This window comes from Aspergillus sydowii, assembly GCF_001890705.1.
Source record: "Aspergillus sydowii CBS 593.65 unplaced genomic scaffold ASPSYscaffold_20, whole genome shotgun sequence".
NCBI lineage: Eukaryota > Fungi > Ascomycota > Eurotiomycetes > Eurotiales > Aspergillaceae > Aspergillus > Aspergillus sydowii.
Genome location: NW_024467878.1, coordinates 212489 through 224582, shown reverse-complemented (window position 1 = coordinate 224582; position 12094 = coordinate 212489). Strand labels below are relative to the sequence as shown.

The following is a 12094-nucleotide window of genomic DNA, read 5'->3' as shown; positions in this document are numbered from 1 at the left end:
GCATCACGGTCGCGACCGACCCAGGACGCGAGATTCCCAAAGAAAAACACCGAGGCCAGTAGCAGCTACTCCCACGGGTTCTAATTTTACCTCCCTTTCGCTGGGTTAGGACTCTAGCTTAACTTGGTTCAGGTAAGTCCGCTGAGAGACTCCGGCTTTAAGTATCCCGTACTTTCCAGCGACTGTGAATGAGCCCGACGTAGAGTCACATCGGAGGAGAGCATGGACATCCTGCAAAACCAATATCATACAAATAAGCATGGTACTTGGTGCAATCCACGACTCACTAGAAAGTCAAAAGCGGTTCAGAATCAGAAACACTCAATAGGATAATTTTCTATTAGGATGTTCATGGATACCAATCAACATCTCCGCTATTAGAAGCGATCTCCGACGCAGGGTCTGAACATCACTGGGCGTCTGCCAGCAACAGTCGACGAGATCACAGTCGAATGGCTGCAGCGAGTACTCGACCCGGATACGCAGCAGGCAACAGTACGCAGTGTAATCAGTGGAACAGCCACTAAGGTGTTGTTGCAGTTGGAATATGACAAAGAGACGACGCCTGCAGATGGACCCAGGGCAGATGCAAAAATTGGTTGTCGGTGTGAATATCCCTGCCCATGAAGCGCTTCGAACAAAGCACAGAATTGACCTATACCTACTTATTGTCAAAGCACAAGGGATTTCAATACCAAATGAATCATTAGTGCGTCTGATCCGTGTCAAGATGCGGGGAAATTGAGTGAATGGACACGGGAATGCGAGTCAGGACTTGGCTGACCCAGTTAGCTTCAGCATGGCTAGACTCGTAGGAGGCTGTTGAATGGTTTATTCGCTGGCCGGCTAATCTAGCAATGAATAGACCGAGGTTATGAAAATGTCTATAACCCTGGAACCCCTCTCATGCAGCCGTTACTTCCATCCTGTTGGTACATTTACGACCATCGATAGATCGAAATGGGCTCCAACGACCCCCAGAAGACTTTCCACTGCGACGCGCTGATTGTGGGCGCCGGGTTCAGTGGAATATACGACCTCCACAAACTCCGCCAGCTCGGCCTCAAAGTCCAGGTCTTCGAAGCCGGCGGTGATCTGGGAGGAGTATGGTACTGGAACCGCTATCCCGGTGCGCGCGTCGACTCCGAATGGCCATATTACCAACTCAGTCTTCCAGAAGTGTGGAAGGACTTCTACTTCACCGAGCGCTTCCCCAACAGCGAAGAAATCAGAGCCTACTTTGCGCATGCGGACCGGGTTCTCAACCTGAAAAAAGATATCCAATTCAATGCACGAGTCAACTCGGCAACCTGGGATGCAACTACGTGTCGGTGGACAGTCACGACGGAGGCAGGGCATGTAGGCGTGGCCAAGTATCTCTGTCTGTTTACCGGTCTACTCCATCGACAGTACTTGCCCGAGTTTCCGGGTTTGGAAACATACAAGGGAGAGGCATACCACTCTACTGCCTGGCCCGATAATGTCGATGTGACTGGTAAAAAGGTTGCTGTAATCGGAGCTGGTGCAACTGCGGTGCAAGTCGTCCAGGAAGTCGCCAAAAAGGCGAGCCACCTGGCAATGTTTATGCGACGACCCAGTATCTGTTTACCCTTGGGAAATCGAGAGATGTGCGAAGCAGAGCAAGACTCGTTGAGACCCTACTTGAAGATTCTGTTCGACGCTGGCAGGAAATCTTCCTCGGGGCTGCCAACGCCGCCCCCTACCAAGGGCATCTTCGAGTTCTCCGACGCAGAGCGAGATGAATATTACGAGTCCCTATGGAAGTCTGGCGCATTCCACTTCGCCGGCGGCAATTTCCCTGAAATCTACATCGACCGACAGGCAAATCGCATTGCTTATGACTTTTGGGCGAAGAAGACGCGCGCGCGGCTCAGCAACCCTGTCAAGCGAGACCTGATGGCGCCTCTCGAGCCTCCTTTCCCAATTTTAACTCGACGGTCGCCGTTGGAAAGAGACTTCTACGACTGCCTGGACCAGGATCACGTCGAGATCGTGCCACTGTTGCAGACGCCCTTCCAGACGTTCACGGAGACTGGCATACGAACCGCGGACGGTCGCCTTCGCGAGTTTGACTGTGTGATCTTCGCAACTGGCTTTGAAAGCTTCACCGGGTCGTAAGTTCAATCTTCACTATATGGCCGCGGGGATAATTTCTGATACTCACCGACAGGGTGGCAACCATGAACATAAAGAGCAAAGATGGCGTAGATATCAAGGACATCTGGGCACAGGGCATCCGCACATATCTGGGGATGCTCGTCAATGGCTTCCCCAACTGCTTCCTGAGCTATAGCCCACAAGGTATTTCTCCTGCCAGTATAGCAAAGATAGCCCGTGAATAACTAAATAACAGCACCAACTGCACTCTCCAACGGGCCGACAATCCTGGAGTGTCAGATTGATTTCATAGTAGACGCGATCGACAAGATGGAGAAGGAAGGCCTGGCCACAATTGAGCCGACAGCTGAAGCAGAGGAGCAATGGCGCCAAAAGATCGTAGATGCCAGCAGCGCGACCCTTCTTGCGGAGACCGATTCCTGGTGGACGGTGACCAACATCCCTGGGGCGAAGAAGCAGTTCTTGTCGTATATTGGTGGCATTCACCGCTATGAAGCAGAGTGTCGAGATGCTTTGCAAGCATGGAAGGGGTTTCATGTCCAGGGGGCTGTCGAAACGCCTGTCAAACTCTGAGTATCGAAGTTATTACTCTTCTTACCAACTCAACTTATAAATTTAATGTTCATCGGAGTCTTTGCATCAAAAAGTAATGAGCACACTTAGTCCCATTACCAACATACTAAAGCAGTTCTGGCCTGTCCAAATCGAGCTAAGAAGTGCATTCTCTGAACCCGTTCTTGTTGATGGGACTGGGGCTGACGTGGGTCCAGCTATACGCATACGCTCACGCTCGTACAAGGCTGACTGCGCCACAAAGACTCAGCATAAAGCCTAGGCAGTCTCCGTCATTCTCGCCTAGAGAGGATTTTCACATTATTTTCACGCATAATCGCAGATATGGCTACCGCGAAGTACCCAATCCCAACACAGCTGTTCATCCATGACAAGGTGGGCAGGGTGTTGTATCCGACTACGAGCATCTACTGACCTGGCCAGCTCGTGGATAGCCGTTCTCCAGAGCGGCACTCAATATACAATCCCGTGGATGACAGTCTCTTTTGCGATCACGTTCAGTATGCCGCTGCGGAAGACGTCGACGCCGCGGTGGATGCTGCGACGGCTGCCTTCAATGGGCCCTGGAGCACATACACAGCTGCCCAGCGCGGCGAGACCCTGCTAGATTTAGCTGCCTTACTTCTCACGCACAAAGAGGAATTGGCCTGGCTGGATGCGACGCCCAGCGGTAAGCCAATTTCAGCTGCCACCAAGGAGATTGAAATGGGAGCTGGGATCCTAAAATGTGAGTGACGGGAACAACTCAATCATATCTCACAAGACTGATTATGCTCCAGATTACGCCGGCTGGACCGACAAGTATGCCGGTGAATCATTCCCAGCCGATGATGGTTTCCTAAAGATCGTGCGCCATGAGCCTCTCGGTGTTACCGTCAGCATCAACCCATGGAACGGGCCTATTGTCATACTGTGCCTCAAGCTCGGACCTGCTCTGGCCACCGGGAATGTCATGATCATAAAGCCCAGCGAGAAGACACCTTTTGGGGCCATACGTCTGGCTGAACTTGCAACCGCGGCGGGCATTGTGCCCCCAGGAGTCATCCAGACCCTTCCCGGCGCGGGTCCTACGGGCGCCTTCCTCGCGAGTCATATGAAAGTGCGAAAGGTCAGTTTCACCGGTTCTATCGCCACAGGTAGACGCATCCAGCAGGCAGCTGCCAGCAGTAATCTCAAGCGGGTGACACTGGAACTGGGCGGGAAGTCGCCCTCAGCTATCTTTGAAGATTGTAACTTTGATAACGCGATTTGGTGGTCGACCTTTGCTATCACGCACAATTCCGGACAGGCTTGCTATGCTGCGAGTCGCCTTTACGTGCAGGAAAGCATCGCCGACAAGTTCATCGAGGCCTTCACCAAGGCCATGTCGGAAAGGATAAGCCAGATGGGCGAACCCAGTCACCCAGAGACGCAACTCGGCCCGCTCGCAGATAAGGGCCAGCTGAGTCGAGTTTCCTCTTTCTTCGAGCAGGACGCCGGCAAAACCAAAGTTCTTGTTGGTGGTAGGCAACATGGAGATAAAGGGTGCTACTGGGAGCCCACGGTGTTTTTGGACCCGAAGGACAACGCTCAAGTCTATAAGGAAGAGATATTCGGACCCGTGGTATGCATCAAGACGTTCACGGATGAAGCAGACTTCCTACGCATGGCCAACGACTCGGAATTTGGTTTGATGGCAGGTGTCTTCACCCAGGATATAAACCGTGCTATGCGTCTCTCGGCAGCCCTGGATAGCGGCGTAGTGGGCATCAACTGCGTCAGTTACATCAACGTACAAGCTCCTTTTGGTGGTAGCAAGCAATCGGGAATAGGCCGCGAGATGAGCCACTATGCCTTGCGTAGCTTCACGGAGCCCAAGACCGTGCTTGTTAAGTGAGTGCAAGCAGCACCCCGAAGGAACTCTGCTAACATTTCTAGTATGACCTACTAGGCTATACCGGAACCATGCAGTTAGGGTCCAAGGCATGATGTAGGGACTCAGGGTGTACATAATGTTAGGTGTTATAATACCATTCCCATCATATCTTGATTCGTGTGGACTAGCCGCGTGCCAGCCTCAATCGGCGTACATATACACAGACTACGTTAGTATATGCCCGGTGAGACGAGGCCATGGCTGTGACACGCGTTGCACGTCTCGCTGCACAACCTCAGGCTTACGGAGTCGCCAGATGGCTCAGGATACACGGGAACCGAGTAATGCTCACAACAAGATAATGGCTTATCACTGCATTTCAACTCATCAGCGGCCGTGTCACTCGGGTTGCGCTGACGCTCACCGTTGGTTAGGTCCAGAAATGAATATTCATCAGCCATCAGTGCAGGTAGCTTACGGCGATCGAACTGGTGCAGGCCGTAGGATTCTATCGGGACTTGTGCAGAGTTAGGCAGAGTTAACCGGTGTGCATAAGTTGTGCGTATAGTTATGATCCCTCCATACAGTACGCCGTAGTTCAGCTACAGCCAGCTCTGCTTAATCTGGTATTTGGCCCTCTGCATTGAGGTCACAAGAGTTAAGTGTATGCTGCAGGCTTTGTGCGCAATTCCTGTTCATAGCAAGGTGGATGAAGTATACTGCATCCAAGGTGGTGGATATATATCGTGTAGCTTAAGTGTGTTTCCCCAAGTTCGGCTCCCCACCCACTAACCAGAAGTATTCCTGGGTTGAAGTTGAAAGTGGAAATGGATTATTCTAAAACTCTCCGATGTTATTGCAGGTAATGAGATACTTTCGGCTCTTCCGCGTCGTGTCCAGTACTGTCTGACGAGGATGTGCCTGACTGCTCCAGGCTCCACTTACCAAAATATAGATCGTAGTGTCGACCGCTGAACATACTAATGCGTCGGCTGATCTGTCCGCGGGGTATTCTTGAATTTGAGCGCAAGAAACAATGACCGTCGAAAGTTGTTCTGTTCCAAAGGCGGCCGAATCACTCCTGCTTGAGGGCATACTGCATAATCCTCTCCTGTGCCATAACATTCCTACCGACGCTGCTGCCCTTGCAAAGTACATGAAATTCTCTGGCAATGACAAGCCCAGCGTACCTTTTAACTGGAGATTCGCCGAAAGCATTTCCGCGCTCAAAAGTCTGGAGTCTCTGTGGCTAAATGCACTTCTGAAGGCCAAATATGGAACACGAACCTGTGCAGGTCAACGTTAATACGGACGTCCCTACTCGACCACCTCCTGTGTAACGTCTTAACTATCCTTCCCAGAGACCATGCCGCTCTGTTCTTCATGTCTTGCTTCGTGTGGGAAACCTGAAAAACCAAATCTATCCTGGATGCAGCGCGCCTTGTCTGTCTTCCCAATGAACCGGGAAGAAAGCCGCGTGTATCGGGGGGCGGCGACAAACATTTACAAGACCAAGGACGGTCGCTTCTACCATGTCCATGGTGAGACCTTTTGATATTCGTAATATCCCACCATTGACACTGTCAGGGAGTATGAACGCGGTCCCGTCCTTGACGGCTCTGGACCTCCCACTGACGGTGGCGTTACGGCCTGGACTTACTGATGGCTCCGGAGCAGTTGGCAATTCGAACAGGGAGCTTGACAGTCATTGCGAGTATGGACGATACTGACAACAAAGTTAATAGTACTTGGTGAATACTCACGGCTTACGCAGAATTATATAAGGTCGGGGCATCGAGGGGGAAGACTGACATGGATGAATCTGACTGGAACAGGCCGATGCATAATGCATAACTTTATGGACGAGTCATCGCTGAATCAGTGAAGAACAGTAACTACAGTCCGCGTATTTGATTCTATAGAATTATTCAAAGCAGTAAGACTGTATCCGCATCTTCGAATAACTAAGGCCCGTTAGTTTAGATGTATAATTGGTTGTATAGTAAGTGGAATCACAAGTGGCTAAGCTATATTATCCCTAACTACAATAAGGCAGCACTCAGCGATGGCACTAGTAAAGACTAGAATACCCAGGCCCAGGCTAGACGAGCAGACGGGCGTGAGCGGAGAATTAGAGAGCAGAGAAGTTTGTTGCACGTACAACGGACCACGGCCTATACATGCGAAAGTACTCGTGGCATGGCCAGAGGTGCGTTTCAAGCTACCTGCAAATAGACATCCTGCATATTCCTTAAAGAGGCAGGCTCCGTCTACCGTGCATCATTCTGGGTGCGTACGACGCGAATCGACCCTCTATAATCTCTGTGACGGCATACAATAGACCGTAGCGAAGAGATGGCCAAGATCTGTACCTAGACAAGGACTTTCGGAACCCCTTCAGAACACGTAATGCACTCTCCTGGTTGACCAACATGCCTACGCCTTTAACGTAGATGGGTGCGTCTGATATGCCCAGTACCCAAGACCTCCACTCGTACGCTGAGAGAGGTTTATCTAGGCGAAGAGGATGGCAGGGCCTATTACTTATATCCAGTTGCCCAGACCCCTCTCCATTCAGGCTAACATAAGCCCAGATATAAAGGGTCGCAATGAGAAACGCCAGATGATGGATCCCAGCTCCGCTACCTGCGTCGTATAGATCGTTGTACAGTGCGGCCGCATGAAGAAGGCTCTCTCTTGCGAAAGTCGGGTTCTGTTGCATCCATCGCGAGAGACTGGCTGCTGCGATACCCATCTGCTCGAAATTGGCCTGCCACCCAGTCAAAGCGTATAAGCAGCGCAGTGGTGTGCGTCGAATGATGTTGATAGTATGATAGACAAGCTTCATAATCTGGTTTGGCGCGCTCTGATCCACAGTAACAAGCCCCTTGAATCGATCTATTATGGGATCACAGTGCCTATCTGTAGAGGTTCTCAGCGAGACCAGATCATCGGGCCATTCAAAGAATGCTCGACCACGAACATCGAGAATACGTTCAGGAGCAAACCACGGTTGAGAAGAGCCTAAAACACGCCGTTCCTCAACATAGAATGTGAGGAATATAACAAGGTCTCTCAACTGGGACGTATTATCAAATAGTTGGTCAAGGCACAGAGGGTTGACCATCACCGTTCTTAAACTCCATGGCTCTGAAGTATCTGTAGCAAAGAACAGTTACCACTAGTGTTTGTATCAAGGGATTTACGGGTGCACATACCTGTGCTCCTAAAGAATGTTCGATGCCATTCTTGCGGACTAGACCTCCATAATTCGTCATTGCTAGGGAGGGGTATTCGGAAATGGTCCAGATTGAGGCATGGCGGCACATCCCTCAAAACTAAATGGAAGCATTCTATGACTGGTGGTAAAATAANTTGTTGTGCCTGTAAGCTTAATCCGGCTAGACTCACCCCAGGTACAATATACTACTCGCCTTCTGGTCTCAGATAAGACCCATCGGTGCCATGCAATGTAGAGCTCAGAGGAACAGTTGCTTGGCGAATTGTCCTCCAGTATATCGCCACTTAAGGCCATCGACTGAGAAAGCGTTGCTAGCGTATTTTTCTGATACTGTGAGGTACGGATGTCGTCCTGGTGCCCACTGAGTAAAAGACCCACGTCCCGCAGGATGAGACATTGAACGAGGGCTATTTTATCGAGAGACGAGTTTTCTCCCGCCTAGTTATATATTAGAATTAAGGCTCCGGATCAATGATGGGAAGGAGCGGGTCATATCACACGATGGTATTCAACGCCCCCTGCAGAAGGTCCTGCAGACCAAGAACGTAGGCTTCGGAATTTTTCACGTCAGAATACTGACAGCCGACAGATGCAACGGCCAGAACAAGGACGCAAGATATTCTACCATCGTCAAATGCAGACGGATGCAGAAATGGCATCCAAGGGTCATAATACTCATAGTACAGCTGTATCGTGGTGTTCAGAAGAGGAAGACTGACGAAGGAAGTCTCTGCGCAAGAGGCTTTGCATCGAGCACATTGCTGGGTCCTCCAAAATTCCAAAATCTGTCTGTATTTTGTCTCGGGAATGTTTGCCACATGGCCAAAATCTTCAGCTGCAATAACTTCGTCATCCTCTGGACCCCCCTCCGGGAACCGAACGCAGCAGCACTTCTTCGAGACCGACCTTTGCTCCTGCGCGGCAAAGTCACAGGTGGTTGGGGAAGAGCCCATACTGGTCGGCACGGCGAATGGCTGGTCAATGGTAGTTCCAGTGCTCTGCGACATGCCTGATTGCTCATCGCTATCTTCCTGACGTGGACAAGCAACGATGTCAGTTGCAAACTGGCCAACATGAGTGAACAGCGTATTTTGGGTGTCTTGGCTGCCTAGATTCTGTTCGGGGCCACATTCCGGAACATCCAGTGGCCATATATCTGCTTCGCTGGCTGCTTGCATGCTGAATGCAGTGGTAGGCATCTCCAACTGTTGCTGCCCAAGCGTGTCATGGCCGTGGCCGCTCAACGAAGCAGACATAGATGTAGACACTGGAGCCGCAGTTTGCGGTCTCGTCGCACCCTGGGCGACCGGCTGGCAGAGGAGGTTCTTTCGGGCACATCGAAGACATGGCCAGGCTCCATTACAGCGTTGCTTGGCCTGGGCGCAGTTGCGACATGCTGCCTGGGATCTGGGCCGACCGCAGACCCACTGGCGACAATCACCAGCGTTGTCTGGCTCGTGAATTAATCGGTGCCGTATCAGAGTGTCCCTGTGGCCACAGTGTTACAGAAGTCACCTTGCTATTTGAGATGACGGCATCTGGGGGATGCCCTCATCCAGGGTGCGCACCTCCTAGAAAACGTACGGGAACATAGTTCGCATTGAAAAGGTCTCAACCCCAGATGTCTGGATTCATGTCGCCGGAGATGCTCCTTCCGACTGAACTCCTCTGAACAATACTCACACGCCCACGGTTTTGACGCCTCAGTTTCCATCGGAAGCCTTGTTCCCGATGTTGGAGGCATTGGTCGAGGACGTCGGATCACGCACGATCATCGGCGAGTTCGATGTGGGCTTAAAACCAAGACATGGATTAGAAGACGTTGCACTTATCCCTCCTGTCTGATATTCAACCTTTCTTCTTTGCGTACAGAGGACCGAGATGCAGTGGATGCCCGCCAAGTGCTGGTCGAGTGTGTTGTTGCCCCTCTCTTCCGTCTGTACGTTGCCCGCCGAGTCAAAGATTTCTGGCCCCACCGAACGAGTATCGGAGAGTGGCAATCATTCGATAGTTGACCACTTAAGTTCAGCTAGTGATAGTTAACTAATGAGTAAGCGGAAGCTGGTCTTATGTTGGTCAATGTGGGGATGTCCCCGTCGGGCCGACGGGGTTCTTTCAACAGCAGCCAAATCGCACTTTTAATGGATCCAAGTGGAAAGTTTGGGCCGAAGCGGTTGTAAATGCCGGAGTTCAAGGCGATGTAACTCCCTGCCAGCCCTTGACTGTCACGCAGTTTCTATTGTAAGAGGGCTAATCGTTATGGCTAGCCTCTACGACAACATGGAAGACTGGAGGATAGGGAGCCTCCAAATCCTAGGGCCCGGGATCGCTCTTACAGGCACCGTTGCCACCGTCATCCTTGTTGTTCTAATCCGGAGCATCTACTATCATGCTTGGCATTCGCTGTCTCGGTTCCGAGGCCCTTCAGCAGCGGCTATGTCTCGTCATTGGATCTACAGAGTCTCAAAGCGTGGATTTCCCGAAGAAGAACTCGAAAATCTCCACTAAGGATATCGTCAGTTTCTCCGGGATCTACCAGTCACACCACCCAAAGTCATAAACTACCCTGGATCCACTCAATGCTAAACAGAACCGCGAGCGCTGCGGGTTGGTCCCAACGAGCTGCATATCAGCGATGTCTCTCAATACAAGGTCATCTACAGCCAGAGCAAGCCGTTCCCGAAAGATGTACCTTTCTATGAAGGTTTCAAAATACCCCATACTGTCTTCACCGAGGTTGATGCGGGAAAGCATAAAGAGCGCCGACGGCTGCTCAATCCCCTATTCCCCCGTGCCGGGGTCCTCAAGCTTGAGCCCATCATTCACGAGAAGACCGAAGTTTTGATGAAAGGGATTCGTCATTTGCAAGATACCCACAGCATCAATATATATGATGCTTTCAGGTAAGTACCATCGGGGTCACCCTGATCCAACATTTACCAGGAGCGTCTGGCGGATAGAGATGTTATCTAGCTAATAAATCGAGCAGATGCCCTACTACAGAGATAATCATGGGGTTCGCCTTTGCCAGGTCGGCAAATATGCTTGAGGAGAGCCAAACTACGTTCGAATCGTGGTTTCTTACTTCATTCGACGCTGTTGCGCGAAGCTTATGGAAAATGCAGGAGTGGCCTATCGCTCGGAAAGCCTTGGGTGTCCTACCTATGAGTGCAGTAACTCTCATAGATCCCCAGATCGCGAATGTGGTCAAAATGCTGAAGGTTGGCGCCGACTTTCATATACTGTCATCCGTTCAGCCGTGGAGATGCTGTCTTCAACACTATGCAAACAATGGAAGCACAACTTCGCATCCCGTTGTATTTGACAATCTATCCTCCCTGCCGCATGATTTGGAGGTCACCGAGGCACTTGATATCCTGATTGCGGGGGCGGACACGATGGCATCAACGCTCACTGCTGGGCTGCTGAATATACTATCAATTTCAGGGATTCATTCGAAGTTGGTGAATGCTATGCGCGAGGCAGATATGGGCTCTTATAGCCACTCGGGCACTCAGCTTTTGGACTTGGAAAACGTAGCTTTCTTGGTAACTGAGGATATTCTCAACGTCAAATGGTGGCACCGCTGGCTAATGACCAGCCAGTCTGCCTGCGTCAAGGGATCTCTCAGAATTGGCATGCCCGTACCTGGACGCCTTCCAAGGGTCGTTCCGTATGACCTTGCTTAGCCGTTGGTGGTCGACAACCAAGTGATCCCCCGGCGTAAGTACACCCGCACTAAATAGGATGCGCACGTACTGGTGATCTTTTCAAGACTTCTTTTCAAGACTATTCTTTCCAAGTCAGCCTACACAATGCATACCAGTGAGGAGATTTGGGGGCCAGGGGGGGGGGGCTGACGCACGCGTCTTCAACCCTGACCGTTGGCTGCAGCCGGAAGCAAAACATTTGGAGCAGTATCTCTGTACATTCTCCAAAGGCGCTCGCATGTGTATTGGTCAAAAGTTTGTTCTTTGCTCTACCTTTCGAATCATCTTACTAACTTTCGTAGTGTCGCTTATGCTGAAGTTACGATTGTTATGGTGCATCTGTTCAGAAACTTCGATATCCGCCTCCCCTCAGACTTTTGTCCGCCTGAGAGAAAGGATTTCGCTATGAAATACTCGAAGCCTGGTTTGCCTCTACAGTTCTCTAGTCTCGCAGAGAAGTAACATGGAAGCGAAATACAGCTTTATTCTTTTTTTCTTTCGTATTCTAGCATTAGCAGAGGCGCAATGGGTGCGAAATCGCATATAGAGTAAAATCCAGCGGCTATTATTTAAGAG

The 12094-nt window shown here is 50.8% G+C and overlaps 4 protein-coding genes across 4 annotated transcripts; 3 read left to right on the top strand and 1 right to left on the bottom strand.

Moving 5' to 3' along the window:
* Positions 1–960: 960 nt before the first annotated feature.
* ASPSYDRAFT_164683 (flavin-containing monooxygenase) lies at positions 961–2712 on the top strand (the record flags this gene model as incomplete). The annotated part of the gene is made up of 3 exons (XM_040843277.1): positions 961–2135; positions 2192–2322; positions 2375–2712. 3 exons carry the CDS (start codon positions 961–963, stop codon positions 2710–2712), a joined length of 1644 nt encoding a protein of 547 aa, XP_040696335.1.
* A 324-nt stretch (positions 2713–3036) lies between these two features.
* Positions 3037–4693, top strand: ASPSYDRAFT_1169613 (uncharacterized protein; the record flags this gene model as incomplete). The annotated part of the gene is made up of 3 exons (XM_040840222.1): positions 3037–3087; positions 3136–3439; positions 3492–4693. The coding sequence occupies 3 exons, from the start codon at positions 3037–3039 to the stop codon at positions 4586–4588; spliced, it is 1452 nt and encodes a 483-aa protein (XP_040696334.1). The 3' UTR covers positions 4589–4693.
* A 1831-nt stretch (positions 4694–6524) lies between these two features.
* On the bottom strand, positions 6525–9742 carry ASPSYDRAFT_73765 (uncharacterized protein). The gene is made up of 5 exons (XM_040850730.1): positions 9377–9742; positions 8309–9296; positions 7979–8246; positions 7786–7926; positions 6525–7726 (listed from the first exon to the last, which is right to left on the bottom strand). Exons 1-5 carry the CDS (start codon positions 9550–9552, stop codon positions 6819–6821), a joined length of 2481 nt encoding a protein of 826 aa, XP_040696333.1. The 5' UTR covers positions 9553–9742; the 3' UTR covers positions 6525–6818.
* Positions 9743–10088: 346 nt separating this feature from the next.
* On the top strand, positions 10089–12094 carry ASPSYDRAFT_83075 (cytochrome P450; the record flags this gene model as incomplete). Its single annotated transcript, XM_040851191.1, has 7 exons — positions 10089–10278; positions 10399–10711; positions 10798–11029; positions 11066–11356; positions 11414–11473; positions 11655–11773; positions 11821–12094. 7 exons carry the CDS (start codon positions 10089–10091, stop codon positions 11978–11980), a joined length of 1365 nt encoding a protein of 454 aa, XP_040696332.1. The 3' UTR covers positions 11981–12094.

Excerpts from the sequence above, each read along its gene's own strand:
- ASPSYDRAFT_73765 (XM_040850730.1), bottom strand. The coding sequence starts at position 9,552 with ATGCCTCCAACATCGGGAACAAGGCTTCCGATGGAAACTGAGGCGTCA. Across the intron at positions 9,297-9,376 it reads TCCCGTACGTTTTCTAGGAG|GGACACTCTGATACGGCACC; the intron begins GTGCGCACCCTG and ends CTGTGGCCACAG. Across the intron at positions 8,247-8,308 it reads AGGGGGCGTTGAATACCATC|GCGGGAGAAAACTCGTCTCT; the intron begins GTGTGATATGAC and ends ATATATAACTAG.